Consider the following 24907-nt stretch of genomic DNA (forward strand, 5'->3'; position numbering starts at 1 on the left):
TTGTCTACCCATGTGTGTACCTGTGCAGACCTGTGTGTACCGGTGGGCACACACAGGGTGCCGTGGGCAGCCCCTCTCCTCTCAGCCCCCTTCCCTGCCTGGCCCCAGATGTCTGCAAAGACCCCAGGCAGGTGTGAACCCAGGGATGAAAGCCTGCACGTGCTGTCTCTTCCCACCCCAAGGCAGCCTCTGGGACTGGCACGAAGCTCTGGGTTCCAGCCATCACCGGACACTCACAGCCACCATCCTCCATCATGACGTCCACCCCCCTTACTGCTGCCCTCAGCCAAACTTCTAGGACTTTCTTTTTATTTTATTTTATTTATTTATTTGAGATGGAGTTTCAATATTGTCGCCCAGGCTGGAGTGCAATGGCACAATCTCAGCTCACTGCAACCTCCGCCTCCCGGGTTCAAGTGATTCTCCTGCCTCAGCCTCCCAAGTAGCTGGAATTACAACCACCTGCCACCACACCTGGCTAATTTTTGTATTTTTAGTAGAGACAGGGTTCTGCCATGTTAGCCAGGCTGGTCCCGAGCCCCTGACCTTGGGTGATCCACCCACCTCAAGCCTCCCAAGTGCTGGGATTACAGGTGTGAGCCACCGTGCCCGGCCTCTTTCTTTTTTTAAATAATTTTTTTCAGGACAGGCACGGTGGCTCACACCTGTAATCCCAGCACGTTGGGAGGCTGAGGCAGGTAGATCACGAGGTCAGGAGATCAAGACCATCCTAGCCAACATGGTGAAACCCTGTCTCTACTAAAAACACAAATATTAGCCAGGCTTGGCAGCGCACACCTGTAGTCCCTGCTGCTTGGGAGGCTGAGGCAAGAGAATTGCTTGAACCTGGGAGGCGGAGGCTGCAGTGAGCCGAGATCACGCCACTGTACTCCAGCCTGGATGACAGAGAGTGAGACTTCATCTCAACAATCATCATCATCATCATCATCATCATCTTTTCAGAGACAAGGTCTTGCTTGCTCTGTCATCCAGCCTAGAGTGCAGTGGCAAGATCATAGCTCACTGCAGCCTTGAGCTCCTGGGTTCAAGCCATCCTCCCACCTCAGCCTCCTGAGTAGCTGGGACTACAGGTGCACACCACCATGCCTGGCTAATTATTTTATTTTTTGTAGAGACAGGGTCTCGCTATGTTGCCCAACTGATCTCAAACTCCTGGTCTTAAGTGATCCTCCCACCTCAGCCTCCTAAAGCACTGGTATTACAGGTGCAGGTGACCACACCCCACGTACCTCTGAGACTTTCCGTCCACTATTTCCTTCTGGTGGAAATGAATGCCCAGGGGCAAACTTCCCAATGGTGGTCAACTCTCACTGCCCCAGCCCTCTGCTCCCTCTCCCTGTGGGCGCCTCCCTTTCTCTGGAGCGCCCCTGACCTGGGCCTGCCTTTCCTTCTCAGTGGGACCTTTCACCCGGTCCCCAACATTCCCATTATGAATATAAAAAGACCCAGATGGCTCGCTGGGAGAGGGATGGTTGGGACTGCCGTATCCCTGCCTGTGCCTGCACAGAGCCCTCACGTGGCCTTGTCACAGGCAGACTGGACTCCCCACGCCTTGACGTTGGGCTTGGCCACGTGACTCTCAGAAGTGGCCGGGGCCCAATGCTGAGCCTAGGCAAGAGAGCTCTTACGCTCAACTTCTCTTAAGCCACGGGTCTGGCAGGATAAACGACACACGCAGAGAGGACCACAGACGTGGAGCAGCTGACCCCTGGCCAGCCCGTCACTGCAGAAGCAAGGCCAGTGGGGGTCTGCACAGCCACCCAGCAGCCCTGCACGCCCCGAGATGCACACGGCGGCGGCTGGTTGTCACACAGCGGCTGCTCACCAGTGCAGCCTTGGGGTAGACAACTCCTTCTCTCACTCGCTCCCCCATATACCCACAATCTCGCCTCTGGGCTACAGACCCCTGGGTCCCAGCCTGGGCGTGACTTCGCGGGGTGCCTCCCAGGCACCCCAGACTCGAGTTATCAAAGCCCAGCACATGACCCTCTCTGACCCGGGTCTCAGGGACAGGGCCTCTGCCCAGCCCCCCAAACCTGTCCTCACCCTTCCCTTCCCCTCTCATCTGCCTGCACCCCCAACACTGCCTCCCATCCAGTCTCCCTCCTAATGTGCACGCCCTGCCCCGCCTCCCCCCCTGCTGCCCCTGTGGCAGCCCCAGGCCACAACCCACTCTCACCTGGACAGCACAGCCTCCTAACTAGACTCCCTGATTTCCCTGGGGCCCCCACTCATTCTCTGTGCAGCACCAGACAGCTTTTTTTTTTGGTAAGACAATTTCGCTCTTGTTGCCCAGGCTGGAGTGCAGTGGCATGATCTTGGCTCACCGCAACCTCCACCTCCCAGGTTCAAGCGATTCTCTCGCCCCAGCCTCCCTAATAGCTGGGATTACAGGCGCCTGCTACCACACCCAGCTAATTTTTGTCTTTTCAATAGAATCAGGGTTTCACCAGGTTGGCCTGGCTGGTCTGGAACTCCTGACCTCAAGTGATCTGCCCATCTCGGTCTCCTAAAGTGCTGGGATTACAGGCATGGGCCACCCTGCCCAGCCCAGACAGCTCATTTTAAAGTCAATCTGAGCATATCACATCTCCACATCTAACCTCACAGAGCTGCTCACTTTCCTTGGGGCCAACACAGAAGTCCTTCCCAAGCCCCACAGGACCTGCTTCCTCCCTGGCCCCAAGGCAGCTCTCTTGCCCCATCTCCAGAGTGGACTGAGCTGCAGCCAGTCCAGCCTTCTCATCAAACGGGGTAACGGCCTCAGGACCTCTGCTCCTACGGTTCCCTGCCCCCAGTTAGCCCAGCCCTTCCGTCTCATGCCTTGCTCAGATCTGCCTTCCCCAAGGGAGGCTCCAGCAGCCCCGCCTGGCACATGCAGCATCACGGCCACTCACCCGGGGTCAGCGGCCGCTCCACGGCCCCGCCACGCGGTAGGTGCTCATCCTCCGAGAAGCTCGAGTCCTGGTTGGGTTCAAAGTCCTCCTCGGCCGCCATGCTCTCCATCAGCTTGCTCACGGCGCCCCCCTTGCCGCGGTTCTGGGGACAGAGCACGGCCGACAAATGACTTAGGACCTGGCACGGGGGTCCTGCCGAGCTAGGGACCCCTCTGGAAACCTGGAGCCACAATCAGGCCACAGGGGGAACTGTCACGTGCATGGCAGGGATCCCAGCTGAGGGCACCCCAGAGGCCAGGGGGAGGGTGAAATAGGCCTGAAACCCAGCTGGCCAGTGCTCAGTACTTGGTGCTCAATACTCAGTACTCTGTGCTCAGTATCAACACTCAGTGCTCAGCACTCACTACCACATCTCTGTTCATCACTACGGTGAGTGCCTCTGTTCCCTCCTTAAAGAAACTTAAGCAGCATCTCCAGCCACACCCAATGGACTTCAGGAAAAACCACTCGGGCAGGGGCTAGCAGGTGTGGGGAGTGGGCACACCATCATCTGCCACTCAGGCTAAGAAATTCACCCAAACCTGAGGGCCCTGTGAGGACCTGGTGCTGGGCTGGGGGCCTGTCACCCAGGTCTCCTGGTCTCTGTTCCAGTGTCCCCCATCCCCGCTAGAGCACGCATTTCCTGAGGACAGGAGCAGAGTCTCCAGTATCTCCTTATCCCTGGAGCACGGGGACGGCCAGGTCACCCCCATCACCTGCAACCTCTCTGAGCCACAGCTACAGGGAGGGTAAATACAGAGCAGCAGGTGGAGCCCCCTACCCTGACCACAGGAGCATGGCTGAGCCCCCCCACGGTGCCCCACCAGGGCACCGCGAGCCTCACCTCCTTCTTCACCTCCTTCCCTTTGGCCTTGGCCTTGCTCCTCTTGGCAGCGGTCAGGGAGCTGGCGTGAGGAGCCCTAGCCTCAGAGGGCAAGGCGGGAGCTCGGGGCGGCGGCACCCCAGCTCCTGGCCCGGCGTCTTTCCCTTTCTTCTTCTGGAGGAGGAAGCAGCAGAGAGGAGCCATCAGAGGGCAGGGAAAGTGCAGGCAGCAACCCTGTCCCCTTCACTCACTCACTCACTCCCCCAAGTTTTGTACCACCCCAAGTGTGCCCTCCCGGGAGGAACAAAACGTCCCTTCTCTCTCCCCCTGCAAGAGTTTTTGGTTTGGGTGTTTTTTTTTTTTTTTTTTTTTTGGAGACAGGGTCTCGCTTTGTTGCCCAGGCCAGAGGACAGTGGCGTCATCACCACTAAATGCAGCCTCGACCTCCTGGGCTCAGGCAATCCTCCCACCTCAGTCTCCTGAGTAGCTGGACTACAGGTGCACACCACCACACCCAGCTAAATTTTTATTTTTATTTTTTTTAGAGACAGGGTCTTGCTATGTTGCCCAGGCTGGTCTCAAACTCCTGGCCTCAAGCAATCCTCCCGCCTTGGCCTTCCAAAGTGCTGGATTACAGGCTGTTTTTAATGTGTATTATCTTATTACTAGTATTACTTGTTGCCCCCTCTACCCAAAAAGACAACACTGAGGTGTATATATGTTGTGAGTTCCTCTCCAATGACTCTCCTACCAACTCCACAGAGTCAGCTACTAGTAACAGCATGGTGTGGCCTTCTAGAACTTACCACAAACACACACAACCCTGTAATTATGACGGCTATGCAGACACAACCATGCACACACAGTATTAAAAAACAAAAAAAAAACAAAAAAAAACACCTACACACAGGTAGGAATTTACCAATAGTCCTGCCTTGCAACGTTTCCCCCGTAACACGACTGATACACATAAAAGGAGCTTCATTTTAACAGCAGCCTATTGAGCCAAGGTATGGAGAAACTGTAATTCATTTACTTTAACCACCCCCACGGTGAGAAGGACCTGTAGGCTGCCTCTGTTTTTTCACTCTCTGTTTTGTTGTTGTTTTTGAGACAGGGTCTCACTCTGTTGCCCAGGCTGGAGAGCCGTGGTGCAATGACAATTCACTGTAGCCTCAACTTCCTGGGTTCAAGTGATCCTCCTGCTTCAGCCTCCCAAGTCGCTGGGACTACAGACATGCACCGCCATGCCCAGCTAAAAAGTCTACACTTTCTAAAAAGGACATGTCTAAAACAAATGGCCATTAGCTGGGCATGGTGGGGGGTGCCTGTGATCTCAGCTACTTGGGTGGCTGAGGCAGAAGCATCACTTGCGTCCGGTAGGCGGAGGTTGCAGTGAGCCAAGATCGTGCCATTGCACTCCAGCCTGGGCAATAAAGCGAAACTCCATCTCAAAAATAAAATAAAGTTAAGAAAAAAAAACAAGGCTAGGCGTGGTGACTCATGCTTGTAATCCCAGCACTTTGGGAGGCCGAGGTGGGAGGATCACGAGGTCAAAAGATCGAGACTATCCTTGCTAACATGGTGAAACCCCGTCTCTATTAAAAATACAAAAAAATTAGCCGGACGTGGTGGCGGGCGCCTGTAGTCCCAGCTACTCGGGAGGCTGAGGCAGGAGAATAGCTTGAAGTGGGAGGTGGAGGTTGCAGTCAGCCGAGATTGGGCCACTGCACTCCAGTCTGGATGACGGAGCAAGACTCTTTGTCAAAAAACAAACAAACAGAACAACAAAAAAAACCAAATAACCAAGGCCAGGAGAGGTAGAAAAGTAATAAATAAAGATAATAATGGTCAAATGTTACCAAGACAACAACAGAAGTCACAGTGTCCGTATCCAAAATGAAAGTCAAAGCAAAGAGCATTAAAAGAAAGAAAAAATAGCGTGTTCTAGGGAAAAAGAGTATACAGTTTAATCCCCGTTTTGGGGGGGGAAATATATACATGTATATGTGTGTGTGTGTGTGTGTGTGTTTTATTTTCTTGTTTCTGCTGAACTCTTTAATGCAAGTCATCCTTTTGGAATCAGAGGCATCTTAGGCGTTGAAGGAATATTAGTGGCGCTGTCCCCATATCTCTGGGATCTGTCATTAAGAAGATAGCTGCAGCTCCTGGTACATGTCCCTGCAGCTGTACCCACAAGGGAACAAAAGGAAATGACAGCAGAAAAAAAAAAAAAAAAAAAAAAGCCTGAGTGGATTTTTCTTTTCTTTATCTTCCAAATTACTGTTATAATCAGATAAAACCAGTAACTCTTTCTTTCCCTTTGATCAGAACACCCATGGCTGGGAGCCTTCCCCTACTTTTTTGCAAAAAAAATAAAATAAATAAGAAAATAACTTCCGACATGATAGAAGCTCTGTACACAAAACAGAGACGCTCACTGCTTTGGTAATTATGACAGCAAAACACCATCATCACCCAAACCACCAACCGCCAGCAGGGTCAGTGGTGGGAGACAGGCAGGCAGTGGGATGGCATTCAACCATTCAAAAATACTGACAGCCAGGCGTGGTGGGGCTCACGCCTGTAATCCCAGCACTTTGGGAGGCCAAGGCAGGCGGATCACTTGAGACCAGGAGTTCAAGGCCAGCCCAGCCAACATGGTGAAATCCCATCTCTACTAAAAATACAAGAATTAGCCAGGCGCGAGGGCATGTGCCTGTAATCCCAGCTACTTAGGAAGCTGAAGCAAGAGAATCTCTTGAACCCAGGAGGCAGAGGTTGCAGTGAGCTGAGGTCGCGCCACTGCACTCCAGTCACAAGAGTGAGACTCTGTCTCAAAAAACAAACAAAAATACCAATGGCCAGGCGTGGTGGCTTATGCCTGTAATCCCAGCACTGTGGGAGGCTAAGGCAGGAGGACTGCTTGAGCCCAGGGGGTCGAGACCAGCCTGGGCAACATAAGGAGACCCCACCCCATCTGCACAAAAATATGTATTTTTTTAATTAGTCAGACGTGGTGGTATACACCTGTAATCCCAGCACTTTAGGTGGTCGAGGCAGGAGGATCACTTGAGCCCAAGAGTTTGAACCAGCCTGAGCAACACAGTGAGACCGCTGTCCCCCTTTTTTTTTTTTTTTTTTTGAGACAGAGTCTCGCTCTGTCACCCAGGCTGGAGTGCAGTGGCACAATCTCGGCTCACTGAAACCTCCGCCTCCCAGGTTCAAGCAGTTCTTCTGCCTCAGCCTCCCAAGTAGCAACTACAGGCACCCACCACCATGCCCAGCTAATTTTTTTGTATTTTTTTTAGTAGAGGCAGGGTTGCACCATATTGGCCAGGCTGGTCTCGAACTCCTGACCTCGTGATCTACCCGCCTTGGTCTCCCAAAATGCTGGGATTACAGGTATGAGCCATCACGCCTGGCAGAGACCACCATCTCTTATTAAAAAAAAAAAATTAGCAAGGTGTGGTGGCGTGCACCTGTGGTCCCACCTACTCAGAGGAGACTGAGGCAGGAGAACTGCTTAAACTTGGAAATTCGAGGCTGCAGTGAGCTACAATTGCCATTGCACTCCAGACTGGGCAACAGAGCAATATTCTGTCTCTTATAAATAAATACAATAAAAATATAGATAGAAGGCCGGGCGTGGTGGCTCGTGCCTGTAATCCCAGCACTTTGGGAGGCTGAGGTGGGCGGATCACCTGAGGTCAGGAGTTCGAGATGAGACTGGCCAATATGGCGAAACCTTGTCTCTATTGAAAACACAAAAGTTAGCCGGGCATGGTGGTGAACGCCTGTAATCCCAGCTACTCGGGAGGCTGAGGCAAGAGAATCGCTTGAACCTGGGAGGCAGAGGTTTCAGTGAACCAAGATCTCACCACTGTACTCCAGTCTGTGCAGTGGGACAGATTCTGTCTTTTTTTTAAAAAAAAAAAGGCTGGGCGCGGTGGCTCAAGCCTGTAATCCCAGCACTTTGGGAGGCCGAGACGGGCGGATCACAAGGTCAGGAGATCGAGACCATCCTGGCTAACACGGTGAAACCCCGTCTCTACTAAAAAATAGAAAAAAAACTAGCCGGGCGAGGTGGTGGGCGCCTGTAGTCCCAGCTACTCGGGAGGCTGAGGCATGAGAATGGTGGGAACCTGGGAGGCGGAGCTTGCAGTGAGCCGAGATCGCGCCACTGCACTCCAGCCTGGGCAACAGAGCGAGACTCCGTCTCAAAAAAAAAAGAAATGAAAAGAAAAGAAAAAGCCCTTCCCACGTGGCAGTACACATGCTCTAACACAGACTGAACTAAGTCTGGAAAGCAGAATACAGCCGGGCGCGGTGGCCCGTGACTGGAATCTCCGCACTTTGGGAGGCTGAGGTGGGCAGATCATTTGAGGTCAGGAGTTCGAGATCAACCTGACCAATATGGTGAAACCATGTTTCTACTAAAATACAAAAATTAGCTGGGCATGGTAGTGGGCATCTGTAATCTCAGCTACTCGGGAGGCTGAGGCAAGAGAGCTGCTTGCTTGAACCCAGGAGGCGGAGGCTGCAGTGAGCTGAGATCGCACCACTGCACTCCAGCCTGGAGGAAAGAGCAAGACTGTGTCTCAAAAAACAAACAAACAAACAAAAAGACTCTTCTATCTGTGAAACTGTAAAGAAGGAAAAACACCTGTGCTAGTTTTGCTGTTGCACCTCAAGCTGTAAGTTACAGCCACGGTACCTGATTGCTTATAATAGAGGGTTTAGTATTATCCATGGTGGTCTTAGGCATCCACAGGGCTCCTTAGAACATATCCTCCACAGCTAAGGGGGGAATACTGTATGAAAGTATATTTCAAAAAAATGTTGGGCCGGGTGTGGTGGCTCACACCTATAATTTCAACCCTTTGGGAGGCTGAGGTGAGTGAACTGCTTGAAACCAGGAGTTCAAGACCAGCCTGGGCAACATAGTGAGATCCTGTTTCCACAAAAAATTTTTAAAAATTAGCCAGGCAGGCTGGGTGCGGTGGCTCATGCCTGTAATCCCAGCACATTGAGAGGTCAAGGTGGGTGGATCACCTGAGGTCAGGAGTTTGAGACCAGCCTGGCCAACATGGAGAAGCCCTGCCTCTATTAAAAATACAAAAATTGGCCAGATGTACTGGTGTATGCCTGTAATCCCAGCTACTTGGGAGGCTGAGGCAGGATAATCGCTTGAACCCAGGAGGCAGACGTTGCAGTGAGCTGAGATCATGCCATTGCACTCCCGCCTGGGCAACAGAGCAAGACTCCGTCTCAAAAAAAAAAAAAAATTAGCCAGGCATGTTGGTACACATGTATAGTCTTAGCTACTCCAGAGGCTGAGGTGGGAAGATCACCTGAGCCTGGGAGGTGGAGGCTGCAGTGAGCCATGACTGCACCACTGTATTCCAGCATGGGCAACAGAGGGAGACCCTGTCTCAAAAAACAAACAAAAAACATTAACAGTGTCTGTTCTTGGGATGCTGGGATGTGGGGTGATTTTCCTTGGGTGTTTGAGCCTCTGTTTGTCAACAAGGAATCCGTTCTGTTCCAGGTTCCTGCTACACTATCAAAAGGCAGACACTGGGTGAGCCTCTGGTATTATAGCTGGATATAATAGCTGGGTATTCAGCTGTTCAGATGCCAGGAATTGGAAACCCTGGGCTCCAACAGAAGGAACGCCTGGGAAACGCCCAAAGAGGCAGGGTTAAGAAGCCAGAACTGAAGCTATGTCCCCAGTGTTCGAAGCCCTGCTCTGTTGATCATTCGCTGCTGGAACCTTGGACAGATAGCTGTTCTTTTTGTTTTTGTTTTTGTTTTTTTTGAGACGGAGTCTCACTCTGTCGCCCAGGCTGAAGTGCAGTGGCGCAAACTCAGCTCACTGCAACCTCTGCCTCCCAGGTTAGAGATTCTCCTGCCTCAGCCTCCCGAGTAGCTGGGACTACAGGCGCCGGCCACCATGCCCGGCTAATTTTTTTTTTTATTTTTAGTAGAAATGGAGTTTCACCATGTTGACCAGGCTGGTCTTGAACTCCTGACCTCAGGTGATCTGCCCACCTCGGCCTCCCAAAGTGCTGGGATTACAGGCGTGAGCCACTGCATCCAGTGTTTTTCTTTATTTTGAGACAGAGTCTTGGGCTCTGTTGCCCAGGCTGGAGTGAGGCAGTACGATCATAGCTCACTGCAGCCTTTTTACCTCCTGGGCTCGAGCAATCTCTCTGCCTCAGCTTCCAGAATAGGTGGGACTACAGTAACTTGCCACCACCACTCTCAGCTAATTGTATTTTTTTTTTTTTTTGGGGTAGAGGCAGGGTCTTGCTATGTTGCCCAGGATAGTCTCAAAACTCCTGGCCTTAAGGGCTCCTCCCACCTCAAAGTGCTGGGATTGCAGGTGTGAGCCACCACAGCCAATCTGGTGCCTGTCAGTATGTAAGCCACCTATAGAGTATGGTTCATAGGAGGAACCCACTTCATATGGTCCTGCATGTTAAGTGTGCGCGGTGAAGGGGTTAGAACATGTCTGGGCCTACTATGTGCTACTTGGTAGCATTGTTATTTTATTTTTGAAGACAGAGTCTCACTCTGTTGCCCAGGCTGGAGGGCAGTGGCGTGATCTCAGCTCACTGCAACCTCCGCCTCCTGGGCTCAAGAGATTCTCCTGCCTCAGCCTCCCGAGTAGCTGGGATTACAGGTGCCTGCCACCATGCCCAGCTAACTTTTGTATTTTTAGTAGAGACAGGATTTTGTCATGTTTGCCAGGCTGGTCTCAAACTTCTGACCTCAAGTGATCCACCGGCCTTGGCCTCCCAAAGTGCTGGGATCACAGCCATGAGCCACCGCGCCTGGCTGGATCATTATTATTATTGTTACTAATTGTTGACACCTGTCCTGCAAGGCCTTCAAAAACCTGAGATGGCCTCTGCCACAAGGAGACAAGAGCACAAATCCAAGGTGCCTATGGATGGTGCTTACATTGGTCCCTTCCTCACTACTACCCCTCTGTCAGGAAATCAATGTGACTCTCATCTTTTTTGTGATTTTCTCTAGAATGTCATTGTTATTTGAGGGTTCGTCCTACATCCAGGGCTCAGGGTAGAGAGGCCCGAGTCAGAACACCGTCAAAACCTAGCTGTTAAGTCTGAACGCATCCAAATAAGAGGAGGAAGCAACTGGCCATTTAGCTTCCCAGTGGCCAGTGCAAAAAGGGTAACAGGTCCAATTATCATAAAGTTGTCGAAAAGCAAGTTTTCTTACTCTGTGGTGTTCATAGAGAGAATTTAGGAAATCTGTAAATGGGTAGGAAAGAAAATCCCACCTGTATTTTCATATTTTAATCTTTTAAAAAAATGGGGTTTTCAGCCGGGTGCGGTGGCTCAAGCCTGTAATCCCAGCACTTTGGGAGGCCGAGACGGGCGGATCACGAGGTCAGGAGATCGAGACCATCCTGGCTAACACGGTGAAACCCCGTTTCTACCAAAAAATACAAAAAATTAGCCGGGTGTGGTGGCGGGCGCCTGTAGTCCCAGCTACTCGGGAGGCTGAGGCAGGAGAATGGCGTGAACCTGGGAGGCGGAGCTTGCAGTGAGCTGAGATCCGGCCACTGCACTCCAGCCTGGGCGACAGAGCGAGACTCTATCTCAAAAAAAAAAAAAAATGGGGTTTTCCTTCAGGTGAGAGTAGAGGCCACAAACCACAAAAGTACCTGCAGTACCGGTGACTTTGCCACCTATGGAAACCACGGAGTCTTGCAGCACACAACAGTTAACTGCAGGGACCTTAAACCATCCTTTATACTCATTGCTTCAGAAGTACTGCACTAGCCGGGCGCAGTGGCTCACGCCTGGAATCCCAGCACTCTGAGAGGCTGAGGCAGGAGAACAGTTTGAAACCAGCCTGGGCAACGCAGCAAGACGTTGTCTATACTTAAAATTTAAAAATTAGCTGGGCATGGTGGTGTGCACCTGTAGTCCCAGCTACTCAGGAGTCTGAGGTGGGAGGACTGCTTGAGCCCAGGAGTTCAAGGTCACAGTGAACCATGATCACAGCACTCCCCTCTGGCCTGGGTGACAGAGTGAGACTCTGTCTCTAAAACATAAAATAATAAAATTTTAAGTATGGTATTTACTAGACCCACTGCCAGATGTGCTTATTAATTAAATACATCCCTAAAGGAACATATAGGTACCATATCACAGAAGGGTCTTTTCAATATTTTGATAACTGTGGTCAATATCACTGTCTTCCTTTGGGGTCCCAGGTTTTTTTTGTTGTTGTTTTTTTTTTTTGAGACGGAGTCTCACTCTGCCGCCCAGGCTGGACTACAGTGGCACGATCTCGGCTCACTGCAAGCCCTGCCTCCCGGGTTCACGCCATTCTCCTGCCTCAGCCTCCTCCAAGTATTTTAGTCACTTTTTAAAGTCATCTTCTGAGACAGAAGAAGAGACAGTAAGGACCTCTCTAAGAAATGGGTGGTAAGCCGGGCGCGGTGGCTCACGCCTGTAATCCCAGCACTTTGGGAGGCTGAGGCAGGCGGATCACAAGGTCAGGAGATCGAGACCATCCTGGCTAACACAGTGAAACCCCGTCTCTACTAAAAATACAAAAAATTAGCCGGGCGCGGTGGCGGAGGCCTGTAGTCCCAGCTACTCAGGAGGCTGAGGCAGGAGAATGGCGTGAACCCCGGGTGCGGAGCTTGCGGAGAGCCGAGATCGCGCCACTGCACTCCAGCCTGGGCGACAGAGCCAGACTCCGTCTCAAAAAAAAAAAAAAAAGAAAGAAAGAAATGGGTGGCCAAGCATGGTGGCCTCATGCCTGTAATCTCAGCATTTTGGGAGGTTGGGGCAGGAGAATCGCTGAAGGTCGAGAGTTGAAGATCAGCCCAGGCAACACGGCAAGAGCCCATCTCTACAAAAAATAAATTAGTCGGCTGCAGTGACATGTGCCTGAAAATCCAGCTATTTGGGAGGCTGGGGCAGGAGGACTGCTAGAGGCCAGGAGGTGAAGGCTGCAGTGAGCCATGATCAGGCCACTGTACTCCAGCCTGGTGACAGAGCAAGACTTGACTCTTAAGAAACAAAGGAACAGGTGCCCAGCTCCTCCTGGGGCTGAGTCCTAGCAGGGGCTCTGGGCGGGCCTGGAGCGGAGTCCGAGTCCGTTAACAGTGAAGCCGCTTCCCTAGGCTGGGAGGGGAGAGGGCCCCTCCCTCACAGAACCCCAGGGACCCTTCTGCGGCTCCCCTCCCCACGCGGCCCCTACCTTCCTGGGGTCCTTCCTGTCCTTTGCACGCCCGGTGTCCTTGCGCGGGCTCAGGGGGCCGCCCTTGGCGCAGCGGCTGGCCTTGGTGGCGGGCGCGGTGCTGGTGGGCGCTGGTGCAGCAGCTGAGGCGTCGTGCAGGAAGATGCGCTCGCTGCGGCGCCGCGTCCACAGGTCGTCGTCGCTGGCCTCGGGCCCCGCCTCGAAGCCAGGCTCCTTGGGACCCCGCAGCTTCCGGGCCTTGCGCCCCTTCTCCACCGCCAGCTTGGCCTTGTCCGGGCTGCTGGGGCCGGGGCCGCGGGCGCCAGGCGTGGGTGCGGCCAGGGAGGGTCCCGGTTCCCCCAGTCCCTTCTTGGGCCGCAGGAGCCCCGCAGGCGACCGCTTGCGCACCTTGACCTCGCTCTCCGAGTCGGTGTACTCGAACTCTGTTCCTGAACGCGGGAGGAGAGCGTGCTGGTCACAATCTCGTGGGGACCCAACCCCATGGGCACCATTCCTCCCCCGCAGGACCTCCCCGCCGATGGCAGCGCTTCCCCCGTTTCCAGGAGAGGAAACTGAGGCCCAGAAAAGAAGGACTCACAAGGCCCACGCCTGTCCCTACTATGCCTGTCCTCACCCACCTCCGCTGCCCGGACACTGCTCCCAACCCCTCGCCCCATGGAAAGATCCTGGGCCCCTTGAGCTCCTCCGAGGCCCCATGTGACTTGTGGAAATCCCAAAAGCCAGGGCAGCTGGGCGGGGCGGGCCGGCCCCACACCTGCAGGGCAGCAGCCCTCTAAGGCAGGCAGGCGGGGAAACCCACAGAGAAGCCCCAAGTTCCACTCGCCTTCTCTCCCCTGTTCTTGGTGCTGCCTGTCAGAGCTGGGTGGTCCCAGGAATCATCCACTCCCACTGTCCTCTCTACACGACAGGGCCACCCCAACAGCCCTCCTTCCACCCCAGGCCCCACCCATTGCACAGCCAAGGCCCTGCTTCCCTCTGTCCTGGATCCTGGGTCCCAGCCCCTGGGCTCCTTGAACGCACAGCCTCTTGAGCACAGGCCGCCCAGCACTTGCTCAGCACCTACCATCCCCACTCATTCCCAGCTGCAAGCTCTGCTCTCTGCCATCCCCTCTGCACAGAGCACCAGCTCCCCCGACCTCTCCTTGGAACAGCGCTAAGTCCTTCAGAAGGAGACCCACCCCACACCCCGGGAAGTCCTCTCTGGCCACACCTCTGTTGTCACAGGCAATGCCACACCTTAGCATTTCTGTCCATGCCCAGGTCCCAGCTTATCCCAGCCTGCCCTGCCCCTGGGAAGCAGATCCCTGAATTCTCTGAGATCTCCAGCTAAAGCCCCAGGTCAGAGCTGGTATCCAGGAAGAGCGTGTGAGTGAGGTGTGGGCGGCACTGCTCCCCAGGACAGGGGCTCCAAGGTGCCTTCACTCAGGGATGCAATCTGTGTGACAGTCCCTTGTGTTAACAACCTCAGGGAGAGCCAGTGGTCTGCCTTAAATCCTCCAGCACAGGAGCCGAAAAGCCAAGGCCCAATCCCAGGCCTACCGACCCCAGGGACAGCTATGAGAGGCTTGCCCTGCACTGTGCCGGTAGAGGAAGTCACAGCAACAGAGGCCGGCGGGAGCTGCCCAGTGGGAAAGAGTCACCGGCAAAGTGTAATGATCCTATTCGTTAATTTTTTTTTTTTTTTTCTTGAGACGGAGTCTTGCTTTGTCACCCAGGCTGGAGTACAGTGGTGCGATCTCAGCTCACTGCAAGCTCCGCCTCCCGGGTTCACGCCATTCTCCTGCCTCAGCCTCCTGAGTAGCTGGGACTACAGGCGCCCGCCACCATGCCCGGCTACATTTGTTTTTTTTTTTTTAGTAGAGACGGGGTTTCACCGTGTTAAGCAGGCTGGTCTCGAACTCCTAACCTTGTGATCCACCCGCCTTTGCCTCCCAAAGTGCTGGGATTGCAGGCGTGATCGTTAATATTTTGCCAACAGACTTTCCAACTTCCCACGGTGCAGGGAGGCAGCAAGGGGCTTTTGAGGCTGATGTGGGTGCAGGCCACAAGCCTGAGTGCTCTGCTCTGGGTGTGATGGAATGAGGCACCACCCGGTAACAGTCCCCCCAGAGATCCACTGGAACACCTGGCTTCCATAATCCCTCACAGGCCCATTGTGTATCGTTCAGGGAGGGACAGTGGACAGAGACGAGGCTCATGTGGAATGCAGAGAGTGAAGTCACAGGAGGCACATCCCCCTGCACCTTCTACCCTGGCACTAGACACGGTCTTCTTGGCACACACAGCAGGGAAGGTGGGGCCCACATGGAAAAGAAATAGAGTCCCACTGACCTCAGCACCAGGAAAGAGAAGTCTAGAAACTGGCAACACAGAAGAGAGTAGAAAGGGAGCCAGAGGCCGGGTGCGGGGGCTCACGCCTGTAACCCCAGCACTTTGGGAGGTCAAGGCGGGCGGATCACCTGAGGTCAGGAGTTCAAGACCAGCCTGGCCAACATGGTGAAACCCTGTCTCTACTAAAAATACAAAAATTAGCCGGGCACGGTGGAGTGCGCCTATAGTCCCAGCTACTTGGGAGGGTGAGGCAGGAGAATCACTTGAACCTGGAGGCAGAGGTTGCAGTAAGCAGAGATTATACCACTGCATTCCAGCTTGGGCGACAGAGTGAGAATCTGACTAAAAAAAAAAAAAAAAAATTGGGAGCCAGAGGCCGGGCGTGGTGGCTCACACCTGTAATCTCAGCACTTTGGGAGGCCAAGGTGGGTGGATCACAAGGTCAGGAGTTCGAGACCAGCCTGGCCAATAGGAGGAAACCCCATCTCCAATAAAAATACAAAAATTAGCCAGGCATGGTGGCACACACTGTAGTCCCAGCTACTCAAGAGGCTGAGGCAGGAGAATCGCCTGAACCCAGGAGGCAGAGGTTGCAGTGAGCTGAGATCGTGCCATTGCACTCCAGTCTGGGTGACAGAGTGAGACTCCATCTCAAAAAAACAAAAAAAAAAATTAGAAAGGGAGCCAGAGAGGGGTCCCCATGCGCTCTCTCTCTCCCCCATGTCTCTGAATGGCCCTGAAACTACCTACACACAGAATAGACTCCAAGCAGCCCAGGGCTCAGCAAAAAGTGATCTGAACAGAGGCCAAAGACACCACCCAAGAAACTGGACTTCAAGCCCTACCAAGGAAATATCTGCTAAAATAAAGGAGATAATACTCACTGGAAAAAAAAAAAGGCAGGCATTCTGACTCTCCACCACCTCAGCCCCACAATGTCTAAGATACAATCCAAAATTACGAGACAAGGCCAGGCACGGTGGCTCACACCTGTAATCCCAGCACTTTGGGGAGGTCAAAGTGGGCAGATCACTTGAGGTGAGAAGTTTGAGACCAGCTTGGCCAACATGGCAAAACCCCATCTCTACAAAAAATACAAAAATTATCTGGGCGTGGTGGCATGCATCTGTAATTCCAGCTACTTGGGAGGTTGAGGCACAAGAATCACTTGAACCCAGGAGGCAGAGTTTGCAGTGAGCAGAGATCACACCACTGCACTCCAGCCTGGGCAACAGAGCGAGACTCTGTCTCAAAAAAAAAATTACTAGACAAATGAAGAACCAAGAAAATGCATCACATTCCAGAGAGAAAACAAAAGCAACTGAACCTGACCCTGAGATGAACCACATGTTGGAACGAACAGCCAAGGCTTCTGAAATCCTCAAAGAGGTAAAATAAAACTTGTTTTCAATGCATGAAAATCTCACCAGAGAAATAGGAAGGACTAACAGAAACAACAGAAAAGAACCAAATGAACCAACTTTAAGTACAGAACTGGCTAGGCACAGCAGTTCACACCTGTAATCCCGGAACTTTGGGAGACTGAGGCGGGAGGATCCCTTGAGGTCAGGAGGTCATGAGTTCAAGACCAGCGTGGGCAACATAGTGAGACTCTGTCTCTACAAAAAATACAATAATTAGCCAGTCATGGTGGCACGCACCTGTGGTCCCAGCTACTCAGGAGGCAGAGGTGGGAGGATCACCTGAGCCCAGGAGGTTGAGGCTTCGGTGAGCCATGATTGTGCTCCTACATTCCAGCCTGGGTGACAGAGCAAGACCCTGTCTCAAACAACACAAAGAAATTATAAAACTAAGAAGTACAATTTCAGAAATAAAAAATCCATAGAAGGGATCTAAGAGCTGAATGGATATGATTAAGAGAAAAGTAAGGCCGGGCGCGGTGGCTCACACCTGTAATCCCAGCACTTTGGGAGGCCAAGATGGGCGGATCACAAGGTCAGGAGATCGAGACCATCCTGGCTAACACGGTGAAACCCCGCCTCTACTAAAAATACAAAAAATTAGCTGGGTGCGGTGGCGGGCGCCTGTAGTCTCAGCTACTCGGGAGGCTGAGGCAGGAGAATGGCGTAAACCCAGGAGGCAGAGCTTGCAAAGTAAGCAGAGATCACGCCACTGCAGTCCAGCCTGGGCAACAGAGCGAGACTCCATCTCAATAAAAAAAAAAAAAAAAGAGAAAAGTGAGTTTGTGAGTTTGGGTGTGGGGGAACCAGCCTCAGAGACCTGTCAGATAACAAATGGTCAAATGTATGTTAAACAGGAAAAGAAAGAATAAGAAAAAATGCTTGAAGATTTGTTTTTCCTCAATAGCTGAAATCTTCCCAAATTTGATGACAAACAGAAACTTGCAGATGTAGGGTATCAGATGAACACCAAGCAAAATAAACACAAACAGCTTTGTCACGAGGCATGCCACAGTCAAATGGCTGAAAAGATAAACACAAACCCCCAGGAATAACAAGAAAAATGTAACCTATGACTTCCAAAACAATCACTTGATTAATGGCAAACTTCTCATCAGAAACCAGAGACCAGAAGAGAGTAGAATATCTTCTAAGTGCTCAAAGAAAAGGAAAAAAAAAAACTGTCAACCCCAAATTCTATATCCAATAAAAACATCATTCATGGTGAAATAGGAACATTTTCAGGTAAAAGAACACTAAGAGGCCGGGCGTGATGGCTCACGCCTGTAATCCCAACCACTCGGGAGGCTGAGGCAGGAGAATCACTTGAACCCAGAAGGTGGAGGTTGCAGTAAGTCAAGATCGCGCCATTGCACTCCAGCCTGGGTGACAGAGTGAGACTGTCTCAACAACAACAAAAAAAAAGGAACACCAAGAAAATTCCTCACCAGCAGCTCTACAAGGCAAAACTGCTAAATGAAGTTCTTTGGGCTGAAACTGCAGGAAAACTGGAATCCTCAGACAAGAATGAAAAGCAACAGAAATAATAAATATCTGAATAAATACAAAAGACTTTGTTCACTTTTCCTCTTAATTTCCTTATAAGCCATTTAAATCATTAAAACTAAGCTTGTGGCCGGGTGCGGTGGCTCATGCCTGTAATCCCAGCACTTTGGAAGGTTGAGGCAGGTGGAGCATGAGCTCAGGAGTTCAAGACCAGCCTGGCCAAGATGGTGAAATCCCGTCTCTACTAAAAAAAAAAAAAATTAGCCAGGCGAGGTGGCAGGTGCCTGTAATCCCAGCTACTTGGGAGGCTGAGGCAGGAGAATCGCTTGAACCCGGGAGGCAGAGGTTGCAGTGAGCTGAGATCACACCACTCCACTTCAGCCTGGGTGACAGAGTAAGACTCTGCCTAAAAAAAAAAAAAAAAATGGCCGGACGCAGTGGCTCAAGCCTGTAATCCCAGTACTTTGGGAGGCCGAGGCGGGTGGATCACGAAGTCAGGAGATCGAGACCATCCTGGCTAACATGGTGAAACCCCGTCTCTACTAAAAATATAAAAAACTAGCTGGGCGTGGTGGCGGGCGCCTGTAGTCCCAGCTACTCGGAGGCTGAGGCAGGAGAATGGCGTAAACCCGGGAGGCGGAGCTTGCAGTGAGCCGAGATCGCGCCACTGCACTCCAGCCTGGGTGACACAGCGAGACTCCGTCTCAAAAAAAAAAAAAAAAAAAAAAACACTAAGTTTGTAACATTGTCTTCAGGGGTTGATACCATGCGAAGAAGTATTACATATAATATAAAATATGAGGTATGATAAGGACTGATAAAGTTGCAAGATTTCTGTATTTTATGTGAAAAAAAACACACGATATGTGGATGTGAAATAAAACACATGATAAGTGGATGTAAAAAGTTAGGAATGTATATTGTTATCTCTATTTTCTATTTTTAAAAATGACAAAATGATACTGAGAAAGCTAACAGGAAAATTAAAATGGAATTCTTAAACATATTCAAATAAATCTGTTTAAAAGGCAGCAAAGGAGAACCAAAAATCAGACAAAAAACTAAAGACTAAGACACTAATACATTGAAAGGCAAAGCATGAAAAAGGTGTACCATGCAAACAGGAACCAAGAGAGCTGGAGTGGCTATACTAACAACAAACCAAACAGACTTTTTAAGACAAAAATTGTTACTAGCAACAAAGAAGAACATTCTAAAATGATAAAAGGGGCCAAGCGTGGTGGCGCAGGCCTGTAATCCCAGCACTTTGGGAGGCCAAGGTGGGCGGATCAGCTGAGGTCAGGACCAGCCTGGGCAACAGGCAGAGAGAGGTTGCAGGGAGCTGAGAGCGTGTCACTGCACTCCAGCCTGGGCAACACCGTGTTTAAAAAGAAAAAAAGAGTTGGGCGCAGTGGCTCACGCCTGTAATCCCAGCATTTTGGAAGGCCGAGGCGGGCAGATCACCTGAGGTCGGGAGTTTGAGACCAGCCTGACCAACATGGAGAAACCCCATCTCTACTAAAAATACAAAACTAGCCGGGCGTGGTGGCGCATGCCTGCAATCCCAGCTACTTGGGAGGCTGAGCAGGAGAATCGCTTGAACCTGGGAGGCAGAGGTTGTGGTGAGCCGAGATCACGCCACTGCACTCCAGCCTGGGCAACAAGAGCAAAACTCCGTCTCAAAAGAAAAAAAAAAGGCATTCTGACTCTCCACCACCTCAGCCCCACAACGTCCAAGACACAATCCAAAATTACTAGACAAGGCCAGGCACGATGGCTCACACCTGTAGTCCCAGCACTTTGGGAGCCCAATGAGGGCAGACAGATTACTTGAGGACAGGAGTTCGAAACCAGCCTGGGCAACAGAGCGAGACCTCTTCTCCACAAAAAATTGAAACTGTTTTGGGGCTCCATGAACAATGCTCATATAAGATGGGAAACTTCACTGATAAATGTGTTGTTTTTCTTTTCTTTTCTTTCTTTTTTTTTGAGATGGAGTCTCACTCTATTGCCCAGGCTGAAGTGCAGCGGTGCAGTCTTGGCTCACTGCAACCTCTGCCTCCCGGGCTCAAGCGATTCTCATGCTACAGCCTCCCAAGAAGCTGAGATTACAGGTGCCCACAACCACGCCTGGCTAATTTTTATATTTTTAGTACAGATGGGCTTTCCCCATGTTGGCCAGGCTGGTCTCGAACTCCTGACCTCTGATGGTCCATCTGCCTCGGCCTCCCAAAGTGCTGGGATTACAGGCGCGAGCTATCATGCCTGACTCAATGTATGTTCTCTTTTAGACAGAGTGTCACTCTTGTCACCCAGGCTGAAGTGCACTGCAATGGCCCGATCTCTGCTCACTGCAAACTCCGCCTCCCAGGTTCAAGTGATTCTCCTGTCTCAGCCTCCAGAGTAGCTGGGATTACAGGCGCCCACCACCACACCTGGATAATTTTGTATTTTTAGTAGAGATGGGGTTTCACCATGTTGGTCAGGCTGGTCTCGAACTCCTGACCTCAAGTGATCCAGCCACCTCGGCCTCCCAAAGTGCTGAGATGACAGGCGTGAGCCACCGCATCCAGCCGTATGTTCTTTATATAGCAAGGAAGAAAAAAAAAAGCGTGTGTTGACTGCTCCACCAACCGGCCTTCCTCATCTCTCTCCCTTCTCCTTGGGCCTCCCTATTCCCTGAAGCACAACAATATTGAAATTAGGTCAATTAATCCTACAATGGCCTCTAAATGTTCAAGTGAATTGAAGAGTCACATGTCTCTCACTTTTAATTGAAAGCTAGAGGCCAGGCGCCGTGGCTCAAGCCTGTAATCCCAGCACTTTGAGAGGCCGAGACTGGCGGATCACGAGGTCAGGAGATCGAGACCATCCTGGCTAACACCGTGAAACCCCGTCTCTACTGAAAAATACAAAAAACTAGCCAGGCGAGGTGGCGGGCGCCTGTAGTCCCAGCTACTCGGGAGGCTGAGGCAGGAGAATGGCATGAACCCGGGAGGCGGAGCTTGCAGTGAGCTGAGATCTGGCCACTGCACTCCAGCCTGGGTGACAGAGTAAGACTCGGAGTCAAAAAAAAAAAAGGAAGCTAGAAATGATTAAACTTAGGAGGAAGGCTTAAGCCAATCAAAAGCTGAGATAGCCTAAAAGCAAGGCCTCTTGTGCCAAACAGTTAGCCAGGCTACGAATGCAAAGAAAAAGTTCTTGAAGGAAATTTTTTTTTTTTTTTTTTTTTTTTTTGAGACGGAGTCTCGCTCTGTCGCCCAGGCTGGAGTGCAGTGGCGCGATCTCGGCTCACTGCAAGCTCCGCCTCCCGGGTTCACGCCATTCTCCTGCCTCAGCCTCCCGAGTAGCTGGGACTACAGGCGCCCACAACCGCGCCCGGCTAATTTTTTGTATTTTTAGTAGAGACGGGGTTTCACCGTGGTCTCGATCTCCTGACCTTGTGATCCGCCCGCCTCGGCCTCCCAAAGTGCTGGGATTACAGGCATGAGCCACCGCGCCCGGCCTCTTGAAGGAAATTTAAAGTGCTCTGGTGAACACACAAATAAGAAAGTGAAACAGCTCATTGCTAACATGGAGAAAGTCTGCGTGATCTGGAGAGAAGATCAAACCACCCTCAATATTCCTTTAAGCCAAAAGCCAAATCCTCATCCACAGCAAGGCCCCAACTCTCTTCAATTCTGTGAAGGCCGAGAGAGGTGAGGAAGCTGCAAAGGAAAAGTCTGAAGCCAGGAGAGTCTGTCTCATGAGGTGTAAGGAAAGAAGCTGTCAGTCGGGCGCAGTGGCTCACGCCTGTCATCTCAGTACTTTAGGAAGCCAAGGCGGGCGGATCATTTGAAGTCAGGAGTTCGAGACCAGCCTGGCCAATGTGGTGAAACCCCACATCTACTAAAAAAATACAAAAATTAGCCAGGCGTGGTGGCGGGTGCCTGTAATCCCAGCTACTGGGGAGGCTGAGGCAGGAGAATCACTTGAACCCGGGAGGCAGAGGTTGCAGTGAGCTGAGATTGCACCACTGTGTTCCAGCCTGGGCAACAGAGTGAGATCTCCATCTCAGAGAAAAAAAAAAGTAAAGAAGCCGTCTCCGTAACATAAAAATGCAAGGACAAGCAGCCAGTGTTGATGGAGAAGCTGCAGCGAGTTCTCCAGAAGATCCAGCTAGGGTCACTGATTAAAGTGGCTACACCAACCAACAGATTTGCAATGTGGACACAACAGCCTTCCACTGAAAGCAGATGCCATCTAAGGCTTTCATCGATAGAGAGGAGAAGTCAGTGCCTGGTTTCAAAGCTTCAAAGGACAGCCCGACTCTTGTTGGGGGCTAATGCAGCTGGGGACTTTTAAGTTGAAGCCAATGCTCATTTACCATTCTGAAAACCCCAGGGTCCTTAAGAATGATGCTAATCTCCTCTGCCAGTGCTCTTACCAGTGGAACAACAGGCCGGGCGCGGTGGCTCATGCCTGTCATCCCAGCACTGTGGGAGGCTGAGGCAGGTGGATCACGAGGTCAGGAGATCAAGATCATCCTGGCTAACACGGTGAAACCCTGTCTCTACTAAAAATACAAAAACAGTTAGCTGGGCATGGTGGGGGGCGCCTATAGTACCAGCTACTCGGGAGGCTGAAGCAGGAGAATGGCATGAACCCAGGAGGCGGAGCTTGTAGTGAGCCGAGATCGTGCCACTGCACGCCAGCCTGGGTGACAGAGCGAGACTCCGTCTCAGAAAGGAAAAAAAAAAAAAAAAAGGCAACAACAAAGCCTTGGTAACAGCACCTCAGTTCACAGCATGATTTACTGAATATTTTAAGCCTGCTGTTGAGACCTATTGTTCAGGAAAAAAAATTCATTTCAAAATATTACTGCTCATTGACAATGTACCTTGTCATCCAAGAGCTCTGAGGGAGATGTACAAGGAGATGAATGTTGGTTCCATGCCTGCTAGCCCAGCGCCCATTCTGTAGCCCATAGATCAAGGAGTAATTTTGACTTTCAAGTCTCATTACTTAAGGAATATAATTTGTAAGGCTATAGCTGCCACAGATGATGATTCCTCTGATGGATCTGGGCAAAGTAAATGGAAAACCTTCTGGAAAGAATTCACTATTCTAGGCCAGGTGCAGTGGCTCACGCCTGTAACCCCAGCACTTTGGGAGGCCAACGCAGGTGGATCATTTGAGGCCAGGAGTTCCAGACCAGCCTGGCCGACATGGCAAAACCCTATCTCTACTAAAAATACAAAAATCAGCCGGGCATGGTGGCAGGCACCTGTAATCCCAGCTACTCGGGAGGCTGAGGCACAAGAATCGCTTGAACAAGGGAGGCGGAAGTTGCAGTGAGCCGAGATCACAACGCTGCATTCCAGCCTGGGCGACACAGCGAGACTCAATTTCAAAAAAAAAAAAAGGCCGGGCGCGGTGGCTCAAGCCTGTAATCCCAGCACTTTGGGAGGCCGAGGCGGGCGGATCACAAGGTCAGGAGATCGAGACCACAGTGAAACCCCGTCTCTACTAAAAATACAAAAAAATTAGCCGGGCGTGGTGGCGGGCGCCTGTAGTCCCAGCTACTAAGGAGGCTGAGGCAGGAGAATGGCGGGAACCCGGGAGGCGGAGCTTGCAGTGAGCCGAGATCGCGCCACTGCACTCCAGCCTGGGCAACAGCGTGAGACTCGGTCTCAAAAAAAAAAAAAAAAAAAAAAAAAAAAAAAAAAAAAAAAGAAGTTGATTCCAACCCTCGTGGACAACTATGAAAGGCGCAAGCCTTCACTGGAGGAAGTTACTGCAGACGTGGTGGAAACAGCAAGAGAACTCAGGTTAGAATGAAGCCTGGAGATGGGACTGAATTGTTGCAATGTCATGATCAATTTTAAAAGATGAGGAGCTACTTTTTATGGAGGAGCAAAGAAAGTGATTTCTTGAGATGGCATCCACTCCTGGTGAAGACGCTGTGAACACTGTTGAAATGACAAAGCATTTAGAATACTGCATAAGCTTAGACGATAAAGCAGGGGCAGGGTTTCAGACGACTGCCTCCAATGTTGAAAGAAGTCCTGTAGGTAAAACGCTATCAAACAGTATTGCATATTACAGAAAAATCTTCCTTGAGAGAGTCAATCGATGCAGCAAACTTCGCTGTTATCTCATTTGAAGAAATTGCCACGGCCACCCCAACCTTCAGCAACCACAACCCTAATCAGTAAGCAGCCATCAGCATCGAGGCAAGGCCCTCCACCAGCAAAAAGATTACAGCTCACTAAAGGCTCGGATGATCATTAGCATTTTCGGCAATAAACTATTTTTAAATTAAGGTACGTACAGTGTTTTCTTAGACATAATGCTATGACAGCTGGGCGCGGTGGCTTATGCCTGGAATCCCAGCACTTTGCGAGGCCGAGGTGGGCAATCACCTGAGTTCAGGAGTTCGAGATCAGTCTGGTCAACATGGGGAAATCCTGTCTCTATTAAAAATACAGGCCGGGCGCAGTGGCTCACTCCTGTAATCCCAGCACTTTGGGAGGCCGAGACAGGCAGATCACGACGTCAGGAGATTGAGACCATCCTGGCTAACACGGTAAAACCCCATCTCTACTAAAAATACAAAAAATTAGCCGGGCGTGGTG

General features: G+C 51.3%; 1 protein-coding gene across 17 annotated transcripts in view; it reads right to left on the bottom strand.

Moving 5' to 3' along the window:
- TNRC18 (trinucleotide repeat containing 18) overlaps nucleotides 1-24907 on the bottom strand; it is a 125776-nt gene that overhangs the window by 14831 nt on the left and 86038 nt on the right. For all 17 annotated transcript variants that reach the window (XM_077996081.1, XM_077996086.1, XM_077996084.1 and 14 more), the window contains 3 exons: nucleotides 13033-13460; nucleotides 3802-3954; nucleotides 2919-3060 (listed from right to left, as the gene is read on the bottom strand). In XM_077996081.1, the coding sequence (XP_077852207.1) occupies nucleotides 2919-3060; nucleotides 3802-3954; nucleotides 13033-13460 (723 nt within the window). The remainder of the gene's footprint in view (nucleotides 1-2918; nucleotides 3061-3801; nucleotides 3955-13032; nucleotides 13461-24907) is intronic.

Source organism: Macaca mulatta, chromosome 3 (genome assembly GCF_049350105.2).
Source record: "Macaca mulatta isolate MMU2019108-1 chromosome 3, T2T-MMU8v2.0, whole genome shotgun sequence".
NCBI classification, from domain to species: Eukaryota; Metazoa; Chordata; class Mammalia; order Primates; family Cercopithecidae; genus Macaca; species Macaca mulatta.